At 40.3% G+C, this 21,710-nt stretch overlaps 1 protein-coding gene across 1 annotated transcript; it reads left to right on the forward strand.

Moving 5' to 3' along the window:
* Window positions 1-17,507: 17,507 nt before the first annotated feature.
* LOC113837901 (elongin-A3-like) lies at window positions 17,508-19,001 on the forward strand. The gene has a single exon (XM_027433723.1). The coding sequence runs from the start codon at window positions 17,508-17,510 to the stop codon at window positions 18,999-19,001; it is 1,494 nt and encodes a 497-aa protein (XP_027289524.1).
* Window positions 19,002-21,710: the final 2,709 nt, after the last annotated feature.

Below are 21,710 nucleotides of genomic sequence, written 5' to 3' on the forward strand. Positions count from 1 at the left end.
AATTTTTCTTATAGGATTTTGTTAAAAGTATTTCCTGAGGCTCTGAACTGGGATTCTTTTTTGTCTTCCTCCATTTTTTATTTGAATTAGAAACAAGATGGTTTTACATGTCAATCCCAGTTCCCTCTCCCACTCCCCCTCCCCTACACCACCCTCCACTAAAACCCTACCTATCCCATACCCTTTCTACTCCCCAGGGAGCATAAGGCCTTCCATAGGGGGTCTATAGAGTCTATCATATCCTTTGGGATAGGGCCTAGGCCCACTCTCGTGTGTCTAGGCTCAGAGACCATCCCTCTATGTGGAATAGGCTCCCAAAGTCCATTTGTATGCTAGGGATAAATCCTAATCTACTACAAGAGGCCCTGTAGATTTCCGAGGTCTCCTCACAGACACCCACATTCATGGGGTCTGGATATGTCCTATGCAGGTTTCCCAGCTACAATTCTGGGGACAAAGTGATCCCCCTTGTTCAGGTCAGGTGTTTCTGTGGGTTTCACTAGCCTGGTCTGGAGCCTTTGCTCCTCACTCCTCTGCAACTGGATTCTAGTTCAGTTCAATGTTTAGCTGTGGGTGTCTGCTTCTACTTCCACCAGCTGCTGGATGAAGGCTAATGAACTGAGATTCTTATGCTTTTTCTATTCTTATAATTCTTAGGTTCTGTTTTTTTTTTCATATTATCTTCATAGTGTCCATATCTAGCAGGAGTCTGATCTTCAGGACAGAGGGATGAAATCAGTGAAAAAATAAAGAGTCTGACTACAAGTTGTCTTTCAAACACACAGATCAAGCTATTTTTATTTATATACATTACAATGCTTTCAAGCATAGGCTGTTTCAATACATTTTTCTTCAATAATTTTTCAAGAATCATTAACATTTACAAATTTTAGTTCCTTTTCCTGTTCCATGCTCCCTTGACATAATTGTTCTTTACCCCATACAGTTATTTTTTGTGTGGTAAAGCAAATATTATACTTAGTGTTGAGAAATATTATTTCAAGATGTGTTACATTTGTTCATGCTGTGGAACATTTGCTTTAATGATGCAAAGATGTGTTGCATTATTTTATGTTGCATTTGTTTAAGACTGTAAAACTGTATTACTTCACCTGTACAAAACACCTTATTGTCTAATAAAGTACTGACCGGTCAATAGCAAGGCAGGAGAAAGGATAGAAGAAATTGGAAGGCTGAGAGGACACTTTTTTGGCATTTCTATTTAATTACTTTTCATTTTACTTACTAACCACAGTTCCTTCTCCTTTCCCTTCTCCTGCTCCTCCACAACTTGCATCTCACCTCCCATTAGCTCCTTAGAGGGGGTAAGGCCTCTTGGGGTGTCAACAAAATCTGGCATAGCAAGTTGAGGCATGACCAAGCCCTTCCCCCCTGTATCAAGCCTGAGCAAGCTATCCTTCCATAAGAATAATTTAACTTATGAAAAGCTCGATAGAAACAAGCTAAGCTAAGCCTGGGTATTTATAAGTAATAAATAAATACTTATTTATTAAGGGGGTTATGGGGCCCCCAAAAGAGCAAAGAAGTAAAAAAATAACCATAACTGTTGCTCGAGTTTTCTTGTCCTGCCAGGTCCTACCTCACTTCTCAGCCCCAAATGAACACACAAAAACTTGTATTAATCACAAAATGGTTGGCCTGTGGCAAGGGCCCCTTATTGGCTAGCTCTGTCTTAATTATTAACCCATTTCTACAAATCTAATTTACATGTGGTCTTGGCTTACCGGAGAATGCCTGGACCTGTTCCTAGTTTGTGGTCTACATGGCATCTCTGCATCTCTCCTCAGCATACTCTTTGTCTTCTAGTCCAGCCTATCTTCCTGCCTCTGTTGGCCGAATAGGGTTTTACTCATCAACCAATAAGAAAAACATGTTTACAGAAGGACATCCACCATCAAATAACACCTACCCAGGCACATCTTATTCATACTGTGCCCTAGTGGGTAGCAAACATATGGTTATACAAAGTAAGAGATTCAAGCCCTATGTTTATTTCTTAACAATGTGTTACTTTATATTATTGTAATCAGGTGTGTCTATGGTGCCATACCTAGAATATTATTTTCAGATAAGTCAACGTCTAAATAATCATTATATCACTTTTAAGTGGACAAAGTTGTAATCCTATTGTTTATACATTCACAAAATGGTCATGATAACTAACTGTTTTATTTTTTGGCACCAAGTTGATATTCTTCCTGGCAGTTTCTACATGTACTTTCACTTCCAAGCGAACTGGGAGTTTTAACTGAAAAAAATATCTAACCATTCATGTCCTGACACCACAGAGACGTCTGGCCTTCATGTCTTTTATTCTTTCCTTTATGTGTCACTGTAAATTCTTAATGTCATCTTTTAAGAAACAGTCTCCCAGGTTCCTAAATTCTTTGGAATGTAGTTAAGTGCTCTTTAGGATAGTTACATAAGCAAGAACCATTTACCTTAGTAAGCAAGTTCTTCTTGGTTACTCAGGATAAATGCAAAGGTAGCCAGGGGCAACTGGAGAAACAGGTGTCTGCGATAGACTGAAGAGAGGCGTAAATTTTGTGGAATCTCTTATTAAAATTACCAGTATTTGTTCCTAGATAACTCAATCACAATCACAACTGACAAAACAAAAGTAAGAATTATAAGAAACGTAAGTTAGAGAGGCCAGAAGCCCATGAGTTCCACAAGATCAGCAGAGAAGTCTGCAGCATTACCTCCACAGGTCTTTCCAGGTGGATAGGATACTCCAAAGGGCCTTGCAGTAAAGAGATCCATCCAACAAACATTTATTCACAGTTCCCATGCATGGTTCTGCCAGTGTCCTAGATGCTTTGTGTTAGTATTTTTTTTTTAGATTTAATATTTTACTTGATCAATGTATCAATTTCTTTTATCGTATCTTCAATGTCTGAGAGTCTCATCCATCTCTTGTATTCTATTAGTGGTGCTCACATCTGTTGTTCCAGTTTGCTTATTTAAAATTTCTATCTCCAAGATTCCCTCAGTTTTTGGTTTCTGTTTTGTTTCTATTCCCATCTTCAGGTCTCAAACAGTTTTATTCTTGGCATTTTGTTTTTTCTTGGCATTCTTTAAGGGATTTATTCATTTCTTGCAAATATTTTTGTCTTTTCCTGGATTCCTTAAAGGATTTATTCATTTCCTCTTTAAAGACCTGTGTCATCTTCATAGAGTTGTTTTTTAGGTCATTTTCTTGTGCTTAAGCTGTCTTGGGGTATTTTTTTTTTGTAGTAGGATGGCTGGGCTCTGGTGGTGACATATTGCCCTGACTATTGTTGATTGTGTTCTTAAACTAGTGTCTAGGCATCTGGCTTCGGGGTAAATACAGGTCTAGGTGTGGATTTCTGAGATTGTATTTGTTGAATGGGTGTTTTTTTCCTTGGTTTCTGTTACTTCTTTGGTCTTCTTGCCCAAGTGGCCTTGTCATACTGATAGATGCTGTGTCCTTTGGCCCAGCAGGGTGCCACTGCTTGGGTTCTGGTGGCCTGCATGGCCTCTGGAAACCTGGGTGCTGGAGCGGCCTCTAGAAAAGCAGAGGGCTTCTACCTGTGTGAGGGCAGGGATGTGGTGTTGATGAGAGGGGCCTGTTGGAGGTAGGATGGACTTATCTAGGGTATTGAGTGTTGGTGTGCCCTCTGGTAGTACATGGGGCTTCCATAGAAGTTGTAGGCCAAGATATGGTGATAAGTAGAAGTCAGGTAGTTGGGGAAGGCTGAGCTTGCTCTGAGGAAGTATTGGTGGAGTTGGGGAAAGGGCTTACCTGAGATTCTGGTAGAGCAGGGGCTAGAGATATATCTTGTTCAAAGTAGAAGCAAGAATCACATTAAATAAAGGAAATCTCCATGGTGTGAATAATACCAGTTTTCTACTTTCAAGAAGTAAATTGTCTCTGGAAGGATTTAGTCCTCTGAGGTATTTAGTTTTGCATTTCAATTTTTGAGTAATATATTATAGCTAGTACTATTTTTTGAAGGTTAGACTTGGATATCTTCCCAGTATTCTCAAATCACACCTAAACATATCGCATTTTTACAGCTACAACTTGAACAGACTTAGAGAATTAGAAAAAGTGGTTATATTCTTATGCATTTCTTGGCAAAAACAATCTATAGACAGGAACTCTGTAGTATTTTGGAAAATATCAGAGTATTTATTGAGTTATCTTTGATTCATGGTTTTTTCATACATGTAACTTAAGAGCCAGATGAAAGTGCTTCGGGAAAATAATGATAATTTGTTCAAATGAGTGCCCTTGCTTCACAAGCAAGTGAATTGTTTAGCAAAGCAGATTCAATGACCCTTAGAGACATAAGATGACTCAAAACAAGCAAAGGGAACACACTAAAGGCCAAGGGCACAGCCTGAGTTGTGTGGCTTAAGAAATGGTTGGGCAGTCCACATGGTATTTTGGCAGGGAACCCGTCAAATGGTGTGAAATCCAAGAAGGGCAGTGCATTCAAGGCTTCATATTGTTATTATACTTCATATTGTCATTATATTTACCAAAAACCTACTGAACCTTATTTAGAATTCATACAAATGCTCATATGACCAGGGAGAAAATTAGGCAGCATTAACATAATGGAGACTGTCAGGCAGTGCATGAATTATTAGAGCCAAAATGTTGTGCGGGCATAATTAAGAAATTACTTTTAGTGTGGTTGACACAGAACAGTCTTATTGTGCAGCAGTAATTCCAGAAAGTTCCTGTATATATGAATCTGAAGTAGGGCTACCAGAGTGAGTAAATAAAATATAGACAGTTAAATTTCAATTCAGATATAATGAATATTTTTAGCATACGTGCCAAATATTATCCATATTTTTACAAAATTTCACCATCTGAAATCATTATTAACCAATTCATCTTTTCTTTTGCACAACAACTTTATTTAGAAGTAAATACAGATTGAAGGACGTTTGGAAGCTTAATTGAATCACTCAATTGAGGGCTCATGTCAACAATATCTTACAGACTCCTGGTGAGGACTTATGAATAGGAGCTAGGGATGGCTTGGTAAACCATGAGGATCTGAATTCTGATTCCTAAAAGACATGTAAACACCAGGCACAGTGATCTGAGTCTATACGTCCTAGTTTTTGAGAGGGGAAGACAGTACCATCCGGGCTTGGTGGCCAGCCAGTCAAACCTAATCAGTGAGCTGTGGCTTCAGTCTCTGTGATGGGAAGCCTTGGTTGTCAACTTGACTATTTTTGAAAGGAACTAAAACTATGAGACTGCATATGTCTGTGAGGGATTTTCTTTCCAATTTATTTATTTATTCATTTATATTTTTAAAACAATCTTATTTTATATACTAATCCCAGTTACTTCCCCTTCTCATCACCCACCACCACCCATCTCCCCACTCCACCCCTCGTCTACTTCTCTAAGGGGGCAAGGCCTCCCATGGGGAGTCATCAAATTCTGTCACATCATTGGGGCAGGATTAAGGCCCTCGCCCCCTGTATCGAGGCTGAGCAACATATCCCTCTATAGGGAATTGCATCAAAAAAGCACGTTCATGCACAATGGTTGCACCCCAAAACTTCCAAGTTCCCCAACTGTCATCTACATTCAGGGGGCATATTTCAGTCTTATGCCGGTTCTCAAGTTGTCAGTCTGGGTCTGTGAGCTTCCACTTTCTCAGATCAGCTGTTTCTGAGGCATGGTCTTGACCCCTTTGCTTATCACTCCTCCCTCTTTACAACTGGACTCCAGGTGTTCAGCCTAGTGCTTAGCTGTGAATCTCTGCTTCTGCTTTCATCAATTACTGGATGAAGGCTTTATGATGACAAATAAGGTAGTCATCAATCTGATTATAGGAGGAAGGGCATTTAAGGTAGCCTATCCACTATTGCTGAGATTCTTAGGTGGGGTCATCCTTGTGGATTCCCTGGAATTTTCCTAGTGTTAGGTTTCTCCTTAACCCCATAATGGCTTCCTCTATTGGGCTGGAGGGATGGCTGAGACATTAAAGGATAGGCTCACAACCAAAAATATAAGAGGGAAGCATGCTCCATGATGGGAGCATAGACCAAGACAGTAAGCACAGCTCTCAGTCCTGGTGGTAAACGTACCCCATCCATTTTGGAAAGACAGTGACTAAAATATAGGTTGCTTTAATTTTTCTTTTGACAGGGATTCTCTGTGTAGCTTTGGAGCCTATCCTGGCACTTGCTCTGGAGACTAGACAGGCCTCGAATTCACAGAGATCCACCTGCCTCTCCCTCCCGAGTGCTGGGATTAAAGGTGTGTACCACCAACACCCGTCTGCCACTTTAATTTTAGCAATGTTGTTTAGCAGATAAAAGACCATGTGGCCAGAACAACGTAGATTTACAGTAAAGACAGATTCAGATGAAGAAAAACCCCAGAAGGTTTACAATGTTTTAAAAAATATACATAGTATTATAAGAGAAAAATAAACAGGATAAATAATTGAAAGAAATAAAGAGGCAGTGTGGTGATGCTGCACGCCTTTATTCTCAGCACTCCAGAGCAGAGTCAGCTGAATTTTTACAGAAAAACCCTGTCTCAGGAAAAAAGAAAAAGAAAGAAGGAATTAAAAGAAATAAAATATTAAAAAGCCAGGTAAATGGAAAATACTCATAGAGTCTGAATACTATATGTTATACTGTTGTCTTAAATTGTTTCATTGCTAAAGAAAGAACTACAGCTGCTAAAAGATATTGATTATAAGTGCTGCTAAATTAATCCAACTTATACATTTTTAAAATGCTTTGACTTCAAAATTTAAATCTGGGCTGGAGACATGGCTTAGTGGTTAAAAGCATTGACTGCTCTTCCAGAGGACCCAGGTTCAATTCCCAGCATCCACATGGAAGCTCACAACTGTAATTCCAGTTCCAGGGGATTTGACACCTCCACACCAATGAATATAAAATAAAGTTAAATTTAAAAAAAATTATGTCTCAGGACTGGCTACTTGGGAAAGAATTTCTGCTTTTGTTTCCACAGAAAATATAAAGCTATGGATGCCTTCCAGAGTAATATGGTTTGATGAAGTATGACCCCCCGAAACAGTGACCCAGGTGATCCAACATCTAAAACAGAAGAGTTGGTACAGCCTTAGAGACTACAAAAAAAGGACCTGGCCCTGTTTCTGTGTTTTATCATGATCCCCATGGTATGGACATCACCCCAAACCAGCAGGAAGCAGTTTGGAATCAACAACGCCCAAATTTCCCAATGTTGTTTATAAATGTTTGTTTTCATTTAAATGGGGTTAGTTATAAATGGTAATGATCACATTCAATCTATTCTTAAAGGAAAAAAGGGGAATAGGATATAGAAATGAATGCTTTACCTTTGTATGTATTTTCATTTATTGATACACATTTAAGGTTAATTTTGCTATATGTAAATATCTCTTGTTCGGTATTGTGTTTATACAGATCTTTTAAAATGTAATGCATAGTTAAATACAGATTGTATATAGTCAGGTATAATAGTCAAAACTTATAGTTAGGTTACTTAGGTTGTCTAGATATACAAAGACATATTTGAGATGTATAGGTATTCTTCAAACCTTTCAAAGACCCACAGAATAATGGTATTTTAAATGGTTTAGGATTTTAATGACAGTGAAACACAACTGTTCTTGGCACATCAATTACATCAGAAAGGAGGATGAGCATTGAAGAATTTTTTTATGGAGTTTGCCTTCAACATGGCAAGATAAACCATTTGGTCAAGAAACTACTCTTGCCTGGACTGTTTGATAAACTGGACATGTAGGACACTCAGGAAAGTGCCTACTGAACTTGCAAAATAAGAGAGTTGTGAAGGGTTCCTACATCATGGAGAAGTATGCCAGACACATTGTGGCCTATAGGCTGAAGATGGATGCCCCCACCTTACAGAGGAACTTTGGGTGACTCTCCAAGTATCGGGATGTCTCTGTCAGATCCAGAGTTGATAGGTTATCCTTCTGTGGTCTTAATGGAGTTGAAGACAGATAGTTATGTTTATAGTTTTCTTTAGTTATTATAAAAGATAAGCTACATATAAGACTTTGCCCTGGTGTGTGTGGGGGACTTTGAGAGCCATCCCACTTGAAGGGATGCGCTCTGTCTCTGGACACATGGGGAGGGGCCTAGGCCCAGCATAGAACGATTTGGTGGACTTTGTGGAGCCCCGGTTGGGGGCCCCACCCTGCCTGGGGAGTGGTGGGTGGATGCGATGGGGGGTTGGTTGGAGGTGGGGGAGAACCAATGGAGGTGAGGGGAGGGAGAAGGAGAGGGGACTTATATGTGAAACAAGCCTGTTCCCTAACTTAAATTAATAATAATAATAATAATAATAAGAAGAAGAAGAAGAAGAAGAAGAAGAAGAAGAAAAAGAAGAAGAAGAAGAAAGAAAGAAAAAAAGGTCTGTGTGTGTGTGTGTGTGTGTGTGTATGTGTGTAATTAAGTTGAAAAACACAGGAAGCATGTAAAAAGGGTCCAAGATATCCGGGACGTTCTACTTAATTAGAAAAAGACAAGAGGAACTAACTGTAAAGATAACTCTTACCACCAGCTGCCTTGGTTCTGCCATAATTTTAGGTCCCCAAAATAACACACACAGTCTTATATTAATTACAATGCCGCTGGCCAATGACTAAGATTTCTAACTTGCTTGCTCTGTCTTAATTATCAACCATAACTATTAATCTATTCATCTTATAAAGAATCATATAGGACACCAGCGGCATGCATACTCTGCTCCCAGATTTACATGGCAAAACCTTTCTTTACTAATTTCCCAGAATCCTCCTCTCCTAGTCTCTCCTAACTTGTTTGTCTATTGGCCAACCGAGCTTTATTTATTAACCAATAAGTCAAACATACAAAGAAGGACTTCCCCCATAATGCCCTCATTCCGGACTCACAGGTCTCCTAGCCACGCCCATCCGACCTTACCACTTCATGGCCTTACTGCCTCCAAAAGACCCTCAAGGCTGCCAGACTCCTTACAGGTGCCCCCTGTAACCTGTGAGTCACTCTAAGTCTTTCTGTCTCCTCTAGTAAGAGGCAGCTGTCCAGTGGAGTAGTCCATTCTAGGGGTGCTTGCCATGTATTTTACCTCTTCACACAGTGCGAAGAAGAAAGGGATGGAACTCCTTCTCCTTGCACTTTTTTTTGATGTTAATATAAGGTGAGCAAGGCTTCTGAAATGAGCAACATTAAGTCAAGAGTTTTGCCTGGGTAGGCTTGCAAGTCATAGCACCCCTGCCACATCAACTGGTAGGCAGCTTCTCCCTTGTCTTTCAACAAGCCTAGGTGTTCCCTCCCACAGATGCATATGCATATGCAAACAGTCAGGCCAGGAATTACAGTTCCTTTCTCCTCCTCCTTATATTCCTCTCTCCACCTAGCCATGTCCTCTTGTCTCCACCTCCCAAGTGCTGGGATTAAAGGCTTGAACTCTGTTAGTCATTTAGACTAATTCAATTTTGTATAGTGTTGGTTGGCCTGATATCAGAGAGATCCATCAACCTTTGTTTACTGAGTCCTGTGATTAAAGGTGTGTTCCAACACTGCCTGACCAAGAATGTGGCTGCTTTGCTATTTTGATCACCAGTGCCTTTAATAAATGATAAAACATATAACACCACAGGTCTTGACAAACAATAATACTATGGATTTATTAATATAATTAATTTGAGAATTGTTTTTTATTATTTTTCATTGGCAATTGTTTTCAACCCACTGAGTTTAGACAGGCCCATCTAGGCAACCACAGATTTAGAACTGTCCTTTGGAACCTGATGGGATTAATAATGAGATCACACAAGACTTAAGACAAACCTAGTAATAGCCAGTAGTTTCACAGTAAGAAGTAGTGTCTCATGGTCCCTCCCACAAACCACAAACTAATTGTTGACAAGGCCTGTTGTGATATACTGTTTATGATTTCTTAAGACCACTGGAGATCAAAATAACAAAACAGCCATACTCTTTGGCCATAGAAATGAGGCAGTGTTGGCACACACCTTTAATCACAGGACTCAGTAAACTAAGGCAGATGGATCTCTCTGATTTAAGCCCACCCAGGGCTATACAAAATTGAATTAGTCTAAAGTAGGAAGAGAGTTCTTGCCTTTAATCCCAGGGTTGGGACCACACACCCTTAATCCCAGCACTAGGGAGGGGGAGATAGGAGGATAAGGAGAGGAATATAAGGAGGAGGGGACAGGAACTGAGAGCCTTTGCCTCTGAGGATTCCTGGAGACAGGATTGCCATTTCAGCAGGATAGAGGTAAGATCTATTTGTGAAAGACCCCCAGATCCCTAAGGTCCTCAGGATCCCAAGGAGCCCCAGAGACTCAGAAACCAGACCAAGAGCAGCAAAAGCAAGAGGGTTTATTGAACAAATGAGCATTCGGGTGTCAGCAATATCAGTAAAGCTGAACACCCCAGCCAGGGGTGGAAGCTCCTTGTATAGGAAAAAATTGCAGATCAGCATACAGACAAGGGGCACAAAGTGATTGATTACAAAGTACTATCTCATGTTAGAGTGTTCACACAGGTGTGATCTAATTTTCTACAAAGGAAAAACCACAGAACATACCCTGGAAAGTCCTTGATTGTCTGTTGGCCAGCCAGGTGTGACCCAAAGAGGGTTGTCTTGGTGATTTCCCCCGAATAAACCATATGATATGCCCAGGGTAGGGCCAACTTCCTTGGAATGGGCCAAGGCCTGTGGGAAACTTTTTCTCTCTGTGAACTAAAATCTCTCAAAACCTTTTCCCTCAGGAAACTAAAACCTTTCATTCCCCCACAGTTTTTGTGTGAGCTTTAAATCCTAAAACATATGGTCCTTCTTGTTGTTTAAGAGCCTGATATTGCTGGTTAAGAACTAGGGTTTGGGTTATAGATAAGTTATCCCTAATAACTCCAGAATGTTTAACATAGAAACAGCACTCCTCTTTTACGGCAGTAAAGTGTCCACCTTCCTTAAGGAAAAGGAGATCAAGTCCCCTTCAAATCTAGAGGGCAACTTCCGCTAGAGAAGCCAAAGACATTCCTAATTTAGTGATGCATACTTTAATGGCTTTAATATCCTCATCTGTGGCTGTTTTTTAGCTCATTATAGTGGTGGGGTCCCTGAACCAGTGCTGAGGTTCCAGTGCCAACCCCGGTCGTCATCTCTGCATCCCCATCAGGCAGTGAGAGATATTGTCCTTTCCCCATGAAAGGGAATTCCTTTTGATTTAGCATTTTACCAGGGAAAATGAGTGACATATTCTTTTCTATGCTACATCCTGCTGACTTTGGGATGAAGTTAGGGACCCAAGAAAGCTGAAATGCTAGTCAAATGCAAAAAAGAGAATTTAGGCTATGGGGAATCCATCAGGAGCTTCTGGTTGGCAGACTGTGTAGCAGAGATAGAGGGTGTCCATATCAACTGGACTGGGTCACATCCACAGCAAGTCTAGGGCTCACAGTCTTTAGGATCAGGCTGTACTATGCAACTGATATTCCTCTGCCAGAAGAGGAAATCTGTTGAGACATGTTTACCTTTATTAATGTAAATATCTGACATGCAGGTGGTCCTAGGTTACCCTTATAAAAGAGTTTTGTTTTTAAAACTCCAAAGAATTTAGACCCATGGGCTTAGAAGTTATTTTAAGGCCTTTGTTAAACATAGGTCATTGTCTTACTGTACCATAAGAAATAAACAGTTTAATTTTTTTAATAACATATGGAACTTATGGCTGTGATGTTAAATTTTAGCTCTTTTGATTCAAGCAGAAATATTAACAATACAACAGAAGCATAAATATCTTATAACCTTTTAAATTTGAAAAATTAAAAATCTTTTAATGTCTTTTTGTAAGAATATCAAAAATAAAGCATCCTTGATGTGTTTAAAATTATTATCATCTGGGTGACTACTAAATTATGTTGTCAGTTCCCAGTGTTACTAGTTTTAACTTTTTGACAGATTTAACCATTAAACAGTTTTAATATTATCATTAATAAAAAGACATCTGAATTCGTGATAACCCAAATTTAATGACTAGAGCTTGGAGATAAATTCTGAGCTATGTACACAATTGACTGGCTGCTGTTATAATTACACAGTTAAAATATTTGAACCATTTTTGTTTTTTGTTTGGCTTTTGGCTTATAATAAAATTGATGTTTAAACCAGAAAACATAGATAGAACCTTTTAACAAGTTTACAGAATCCATTTTTAGGGGGGATATACATAAAACTTTTAAACAGAATTAACCTGGTGCGGTCAAAATTGTAGCCCATATTATTATTATAAATAGATATGAGAGCCCTTAGTAAACAGTTTACATTCTTCTCTGACATTTTTATGACTTTCTTTTGACACTGTTTAAATTTTTATTAATTTTGCTTTTTTTGTTTTTTGATTCTCTTAGACATCCCCATCTTAGACAAACCTGGTCAGGGTATCCATGGGGTCCAGAATTGAACATTTTGTCTTTTACCTGTAAAATAATCTCAAGATTGAAAGTACCATCCCGATGTTTCGGGATTTGTGCTTTGTTCTTTTTAAACTGCTTCCTGCTGATTGGGGGTCTTGTTCATATACCATGGGGATCATGATAAAACATAGAAACCTGACCAAGTCCTTGTTTTTGTAGTCTGTAAGGCTGTATCATCTCAGCTTCAGGGGGATTTGCTGGATCAAACCATATTAAACTGGAAAGAATCAACAGCTTTTGATTTTTTGTGGAAATACAAGTAAAATCTTTATTTCTTAGTAGGTTGTCCTTAAACTTAAATTTTGAAGTCAAAGCATTTTTAAAATGTAGATGTTGGATTAATTTAGCAGCATTTATAATCAAATATATTTTAGCAGCAATAATTCTTTCCTCGGCAATCAAACAATTTAAAGACCACAGTATGGCATTAATGTCCAGATTCTCTGTGTATTTGTATCTCTAGGTGGCTTTTTTACTATTCTACTTTTACTCCTTTTGTTTCTTCTTTTCTGAGACAGGGTTTCTCTGTAAAAATCCACCTGCCTGTGTTTCCTTTAGCAAATCCTACCAGCGTTGGCCACCATAACCGGTTACTCTATTTCCTCCTGTTACTTTTTCTCTCACAAGCCTATATATATTTTTAAATGTAGTGTAAACCTTTAGAGGTTTTTCTTTTTCTGGATCTGTCTTCATCATCTCAGAAGTGCCGAGTACAATGCCCAAGAGCGGCGGGATGGGCGAGCATATGGAAGCTGCTCCAATGCCTCTCAGCAGCCCAACAGGGCAGGCTGTTGCGGGCGGCAGGTTTCCCTCTTTCTCTGGAAACTTTGGGGCATAGGGTCATCTCACTCCTGACACCATTCTGTGATGATAAATCTTTCTGCCAAAAGCCGCCTGAGCCCCACCGCCACGTTTAAGCTTTAAGCTAGCCGCCTGCTTGAGTTAGGTTCAAATAAATATGCAGAAACTTGTATTAGGTTTAATGTTGCTTGGCCAATGACTAGGATTCCTCATCTGTTAGCTCAGTCTTAATTATCATAAATCTATATATTTTATAAGACTTATCTTATCGGATGCCTTGTTGGTGTCCCTCCAAACAGGTGGATCACATCCTGCTGCTGGAATAGGAAGGGGAAAAGAGGGCCCTTCCTGTTTCTCTTTTGCTTAAATATGAGTCTCCTTGCTATGTCACTTCCTGTGTGGATCAGCACTTCACTACATTTCCCAGAATCCTCTTTGACTCCTAGTTTCTCTAAATTGCTGTCTCTTTGACCAAACAGTATTTTATTTAAAAGTCAATAAGATAAACATACACAGTACATTCCCCATCATCCCAAGGCAGCCAACCTTAAATGTTGGCCACTCAGAACTGTATAAAGTTTGTCATTTTTGCTTCTTGATGTCCACAGACTAGGTTGTTGGCTCGGTCCCAAATGTCTCCCCAGTGGTCTAGAGTCAAACTTAAGGGGGTCATTAGTTGTTGTCCCATGGTGGTCAGATGGTGAAAAACAAAAAGAGACAAGGAGACAAACATTTGAGACACACAGTCAGGCCAAACAACAAAGGCCGCGAGGCTGCAAATCGGTGCCAAACTGAAACCACAAATTCAAATTGGAGTGGGGACTTGCATTATGGGATCCGAGGGAAGAGGCCTGCTTGCCCTCGCCCACCCAAACTCCCAGTGGAGCCCCCTCCAGGGGCAGATTCAGAGAGGAACGACTCATCATTCTACCTCATCAGTCCTTCAAAGCCTGCATAGCCTATACAGAGCTTCCAAATTGACAAACAGAAAACATACATCCAAATAAGCAGACCAGACTTACGTCCTCTTAGTCATGGTAATGATTTTGGGGTCTCCTCTGACCTGGCTGGCTCGCCAAATAAAAGACCCCTAGACAGCTAAGGGCCTCAGGATCCCACGGAGTCCCCGAGACTCAGAATCCAGTCCAAGAGCTGCAAAAGCAAGAGGGTTATATAACTTAACGAATGAGCATTTGTGTGTCATCAATATCTGGAAAACTGCACACCCCAGCGTGGGGTGCAAGCTCCTTATATAGGAAATACTTGCAGATCAGTATACAGGCAAGGGGCACAAAGTGATTGATTACAAAGTATCACCTCATGTTAGAGTGGTCACCCAGGTGTGACCTGCTTTTCTACAAAGGAAAAACTACAGAACATATCCTGGAAAGTCCTTGATTGTCGGGTGGCCAGCCAGGTGTGTCCCAAAGAGGGCTGTCTTAGCAATTGCCCCCCAATAAACCATAGGATGTGCCTGGGGTTGGGGCCAACTACCTTGGAATGGGCCAACGCCTGTGGGAAACTTTTTCTCTCTGTGAACTAAAATCTTTCAAAACCTTTTCTCTCAGCAAACTAAAATCTTTCATTTGCTTGGGTGCTTTGCTTTCCTGATCTGAACCTGGAGGCTTGAACCCCAACATCTATCTATGGGCTATTATTTATTGTGCCACAAAAGCCAATCTTCTGAATGTGAACTCCAAGTATCCATTGTTGTTAGTTTATGATTGCATTATTTGTGCTTTGCCATCTCTCTGTCTTCAGGTGTCTAATTCTTCTGACTCCTTCAATATTTCTTAAGCCTTGATGGAGTGGTGCAAAGGTCTTCTGTAGGCTTGGGACCTCAACTGTCATTTATTCTCTGAATCTTTGTGAGTCATGAATCTCTGAATATGTCAATTCAGAGAGGCTTCCAGTATTAATCCTGAAAGGAAGCTCTTGTGCATGGATATACACATCAATATAGGGGCTAAAGAGATGCCTGAGAGACAAAGACACTTTGAGTTCACTCAGTTCACCTCATTCTGAGGCCAAACCATTCATTATGTATAGGGGCGTTTTTACCTTTCTTTCATATTTCTATGATTCAAGGAGCAAACTTGACAGAATACCCAAGAAATAGTATGCATCTGAGAGTAATTCCATTACTATAAAATGTTTTCTGAAAAACATGAAGATGAGAAAGTTTGCAAATTATAAAAGAAAAAGTTTATTCATGGAGAACATTTTTAACATTATTAAATTGATGGATTTTGACACTGATAAAGGAAAGAATTATAATTGGAAAGAAAAATGAGGAAAATACATATATAAAAAATCATAACATCTAGCCAGGCGTTGTTGACACACGCCTTTATTCTCAGCACTGGGGAGGCAGAGGCAGGCAGTTCTCTGAGTTCAAGGCCACTCTGGTCTCCAGAGTGAGTGCCAGAATAGGCCCCAAAGCTACACAGAGAAACCCTGTATCAAAAAAACAAAAAAAATCATAATATATAACAGAAAGACATCAGCTTATATAGTGGGACAAAGAAAATACAAAGGGGAAAATAAAATTTTGAGAGGGCAAAAATGTAAAATGTTTTCCCCATAAGTAATTGCAGTAGAGCATATAAATATGATGCATCTGTCTATGTGTCGGCACTTAAGAGTCTACAGCAAGTGCATGTAGAGTGTATTTTGATTGTTAGAAAACAGTAAGAATGCATTCTCATAACTGCTAGAAGACATTTGAGAATTCTCTGAATAAGAATATTAAGTGAATGAACTCTGGTTATATATAATATATTTCATTCTAGGTAAAGAATGTGAACAGGGGTATATAAGACTTGTAGGTGGCTCACTCCCTTGGAAGCCTACATACATATACTAGGACTATGAAAGATTATGCTCAGGCAGGAAGCTGTCAGGTCAGATTCAGCTCAGGTCTTTAGAGTCTTATGTCTGAAGTGTGAGATGTCTTCAGCAATAGAGATTTCTTCCATCCTCTGGGGTGTAACATAGGGGAATCAGCATTAGCCTATATTTTGGGGGAGTCTCTTTGAATGTCAACTGAAATGGGGGTACCTTGTATTGTGTTTTGTTATACTACGGCTCTTGGGGAGAGTATTTGTGAGCCCATGTTGGACACTTTCATCATATATATATATATATATTATATATATATATATATATATATATATATAATGTTTTCTGTGTAATTTAGGTAAATAATATAATTTCTTATATATCTTTGTGTAAATTATCCTGAAAGGAAGAGATATATAACTAAGGGGTAAATAAATCAAAAGCATATTATTCAACAATTAGAGTCATAAATTGCTTAGGAGGAAATTATTAGACAAGTTTGTTCAAAGTTTTGGGCCCATATTTTCAATGGGAAAGAAACATAGTGACTTGTTTAGAACTGAGTCACCTGTTGCTGGGAAAGTAATTATAGAACTTTACTAACAGGGGATAAAGGAGAAGTTTATACATCTATTTCTTCATATCAGGTCTATAATAATATTGATCAAACATATAACAAATGACCTACTAACAAAATTATGAAGGGAAAATCAGGTAATCCAACAGTCAATCTGCTGAAAGTCATTCACGAGCCTAATGCTACACGACAGAAGGACCAGAATTTATTCAGAGATGAATTCTCCCCCCCCCACACACACACAGTGACAAAAACAAAGAAATGTGCAGGGTGAGTCTTTATAAAAGGTTCAATATTTCACATAATCTAGTCATTACATTTATTATACAATTATACTTATTTTTGATTGAAAAAAGAATATTCTGTCAAATAAATTATCACAAATACAATTTTATCTTTCTATACTCCTACTAGATAAACCACTCATCCACTCTTCTTCAGATACACTCGACCCCCGCTTTTACTTAATTTGGGACTCTAATATATGTTACTTAGTATATTTTTTTAAAAGCTCAGCAATTAAGAAATAAGGGACTCAGCATTTTGGTCATAATTAAATATTGCTGAGGAGGATTTCTTTCATCCTCTGGGGTGTAACATGGAGAGAAGACTGCACTCTCTCAAAATTGACATCAGGATATCTACTTTTAATTCATTGTACGATTGTAGAACTATGAACATAGTAAAAATAGAGTATTACATTCTGTAATTGTTTGTGACCTCTGGGCCACAGGACTTTTCCTTCAATAGGAGCCCACTTACAGAAATTGCCAGAAAAACTTCAGAAGCCATGCAGAAGCTGCGTGAACGCCTGTGCACGGAGACAGAGCCCAGGCAGCTCTACAAAACCCTGAAGAAACTCTCTTCACAGCCCGTGCTGGGAGACATCCTGGAGGAGATTGGCTTCAGGGAGAACGTCAAACTCTTGAAGAACCAGCCGCTCCTGGTCCCATTTGCCAAGGAGTTAGCCGCCAAGTGGTCAGAGGGGTCCCAGGTTGGGTCCCAGCCTGAGACCGGGCCCCAGCAGAACTTTGACTTACACAGGGGCCCAATGACACAGATTCACAGAAACTCTCCAGAAAACAATCCACAGAAGCCTGCTACCCCGGGACAGGAAGAAGATGGGAGCCAGGTGTTGGAAATCAGTAGTAGCAGCCCACAGCCAAGTGCGAGTCAGAACATGGACACAAGCTCCAAGCAAATTGCATCTTGCAGCTCGAACACCAAGCCAGCAAGAAGAAAGACACAAAGAGGGTCCTTCCAGGACCCTCAGCTAGACACAGAGAGCCAGGGGGCAGTAGGCAAGCCCAAAGGAACATTGGTTGAGCACTGGCCTCTTAAAGGGATGAAGCCCCTCACTAGCAAGCAAGAGGCTGTGCCAGCTAAGCAGCATTTGTCTCCACTGAAGGAAAAGAGACCAGAGCCATGGACCCAGGAAGACTACCCTCCCGGTTCTTTTGAGGCTTGTCTCAACTATGACTCTTCCTCCACACTGCCTCCCCGCAAGTGGAAGAAGAAAAGCACCTGGAAAGCTGAGGACCAGACCCCAAAAGCAAAGGTGCCTCCAGGCAAGTCTCAAAGTTGCAACAATCTGAATCTCCTCCTGGATGCCAGTCCCTTTCCGGAGATCACCTCAAATCTCGAAACCTGCTCCCCCCCAGATGTACCTGAGAACTTTGACTTGCACACTAACCAAGAAGCAGCACCATGGGCATGCAGGAAGACCTTAAAAACGCCAGTGTATTCTGGTGGCAGACCTGCCAGACCTCTCCAGCAGATTAGGAACAAAGGACACCAGGCTAAGCCTCAGTCTACAAGGGAAACCCACTGCCAACCTGCTCTGGAGGAAGAGCTACTCCGGAGTGAGCAGGAGGAGGACTGCCTCGGGACCCAGATCAAAACTGCTAAGCCAATTGACATCCAGACTGAGACCCAGAAACTCCTCAGGAGTCATGAGTCCTTGGAGCTCAAGTTGCAAACCCTGATTGCCAGCATCCAGAGCTCACAAGCCAAGAAGCCTCAAGGCCGCCAAACCAAGGTGATCGACACCCATGCTCAGGCCACAAGCCCAGGGCAGCATGCAGACTCTGGACCCAGAGGGGAGGCCTCCCCTGAAAATGTGCACAGCCTCCCAGAACAGCCTGGCCCTGGACATGTGCCGAGGGCTCCCCACCTGCTCTTGGCAGGCAGCGCCAATGGCAGCAAGAAGACCCAGGCTAAGAAACCCGCCCCGCTCATGGCCAAGGCCTTCAAGGATTACAAGAATAGGAGGGCTAGAAAGTGAACCGTGACCGACCCACTGAACGACCAACCAATCAACCAACCATGCTCTCTGTCCTGGGATTGCTGGCACCTTTGAGAATGCAGGAGTGAAGGAAGATAAGTAACAAAGAACGCACGGATTCGTTTGAACACCCAGAGAGATTTAGCACTTGGACCCTCCATTTTATTTACCAATGACTTCCCCTGATTAGACCTTCCTGTTTCCTCATGTCCTCCTCCCCAATCCTCTTCTTCCCTTCTGTTTCTTCTAACTCCCTCTCCCTCTCCATGCTCTCCATTTTCATAGGAGATCTTGTCCCTTTCACCTTTCCGAGGTGACCACGTATTTCTCTCTTAGGGTCCTCCTTGTGTCCTAGCTTCTCTGGAGGTGTAGATTGTGGGCTGCTTCTTCTTTGCTCTAGATTTAAAATCTATATACTCACTTACTCCACATATGTGACTCAAAAAACTACATCAGGGAACACCTGCAGCTGATGAACACCTTCAGCAAATTAGAAGATACAAAATTAACTAAAAAAAATCAGTAGTCCTACTATATACAGAATGAGAATTTAATCAGAGAAATATCATCCTTCACAATATCCACAAGCAACATAAAATATCTTGTGGTAATACTAACCAAAAAAGTGAAAGACCTGTACAATAAGAACTTTGAGTATTTAAAGTAAGAAATTAAAGAAGATACCAGAAAATGGAAAGATCTCCCATGTTCTTGGATAGGTAGAATCAACATAGTACAAATGGCAATCTTGCCAAAAGTAATCTACAGATGCAACGCAATCCTCATCAAAATCCCAACACAAAAATAGGCAGATAGACCAATGTAATCGAATTGAAAACCCTGATATTAATCCACACACCTAAGAACACCTTATTTTTGATGAGGATGCTAAATCTATACAATGGAAAATAGATAGCATCTTCAACAAATGGTGCTGGCACAAATGGATTTGGATAGATCCATATCTGTCACCATGCACAAAACTTAAGTGCAAATGGATCAAAGATCTCAACATAAATCCAGCCACAATGAATCTTCTAGAAAGAAAGTGGGAGATACCCTTGAATGAATTGGCACAGGAGATTGCTTCCTGAACATTACACCAGCAGCACAGACATTGAGATCTGCAATTAATAATTGGGACTTCCTGAAACTGAGAAGTTTTTGTAAGGCAAAGGAAACAGTCAGTAAGAGAAAACGACAGCCCACAGAAAGGGAAGAGATCTTCACCAACCCCACATCTTACAGAGGGGTAATCTCCAAAATATACAAATATATACTCAAGATACCTAGCCACCAAAACACCAAACAATGAAATTAAAAAGTGGGATGCAGAACTAAATAGAGAATTCTCAACAGAGGAATCAGAAATGTCTGAAAGACACGTAAGAAAGTGCTCAAAATCCTTGGCCATCAGACAAATACAACTCGAAACAACTCTGAGATACCATCTTACACCAGCCAGAATGGCTAAAATCAAAAAACAACAATAAAATCTATGCTGGAGAGGATATGGAAAAAAAGGAACACTCCTCCATTTCTGCTGGGAGTGCAAACGTGTAAGACCACTTTGGGAATCAGTATCTCTGCTGCTCATAAAAATGGGACTCAGTCTACCTCAAGATCTAGCAATTCCTGCCTTGGGCATATACCCAAATAATGCATGTTCATATACATATCAACAAGGACATATATTCAACCATGTTGCGAGCAGCATTGGTTGTAAGAGCCAGAACCTGGATGCAAGCTAGATGCTCCTCAACTGAAGAATGGATAGAGAAAATGTGGTACATTTATACAATGGAGTAATACTCAGCAGAAAAAAGCAACGGAATCTTGAATTTTACAAGCAAATGGATGGAACTAGAAGAAACCATCCTGATTAAGGTAACCCAGTCATAAAAAAAAACATGATATGTACTCACTCATATGAATTTTAGACCTAGAGGAAATGATTACCAGCCTACAATCCTCACCAAAGAAACTAGTAAACAAGAAGGATTCTAAGAGAAAAATGCATGGACCCCAGATAATGGGAAGGGGCAGGATCTCATGAACATATTGGAAGCCTGAGGGTAGGGAAGAGGGAGCTGCCAGAATGAGAGGATTAGAAGAGGAGAGGAGAGGAGCAAATGGAGGACCAGAAATGTTGAGTTGGGGGAAGAATAGAAGAGAGCCGGATGAGAGACACCATATCAGAAGGAGCCATTATCGGTCTGAGGAGAGCTCTGGCTCTATTGAGATTTCCAGAAATCTACAAGATGACATGAACTAACAATCTAGGCAATGGTGGAAAATCAATTGTCCTTCTTGTGGCCTCTCTTATTCTGAAGGTTAAGAAATATTTATGAAATATTCTGTGCAGAAGTGCAGTACATTCTTCATTAGCTGAGCTTCTGACTGATCATCAACTTTAAAGATATTATTTTTCCCTATAATGAGATTGATGACTACTTTTTATGACATCCTAGAACCCTTGTCCAGTGTCTGATGGAAGCAGAGGTAAACATCCACAGATATACACTGAAGTGAACTCTGGAACTGTCAGGAGACAGTTCTGGTTAGATATAAAATGTCCTTCTTTACAGAGGCTGGCTACCTCCATGCTAAACCGCCAATTAGTCAAGCACCCCACCCCTTAGGTTAGTGTTTGAGATAACCACAGCAGGTTCCGGAAACCTGCCCTATCCTTAGAGCAATTAACATTCA

This window comes from Cricetulus griseus, chromosome 9 (genome assembly GCF_003668045.3).
Source record: "Cricetulus griseus strain 17A/GY chromosome 9, alternate assembly CriGri-PICRH-1.0, whole genome shotgun sequence".
Taxonomy (NCBI): Eukaryota; Metazoa; Chordata; class Mammalia; order Rodentia; family Cricetidae; genus Cricetulus; species Cricetulus griseus.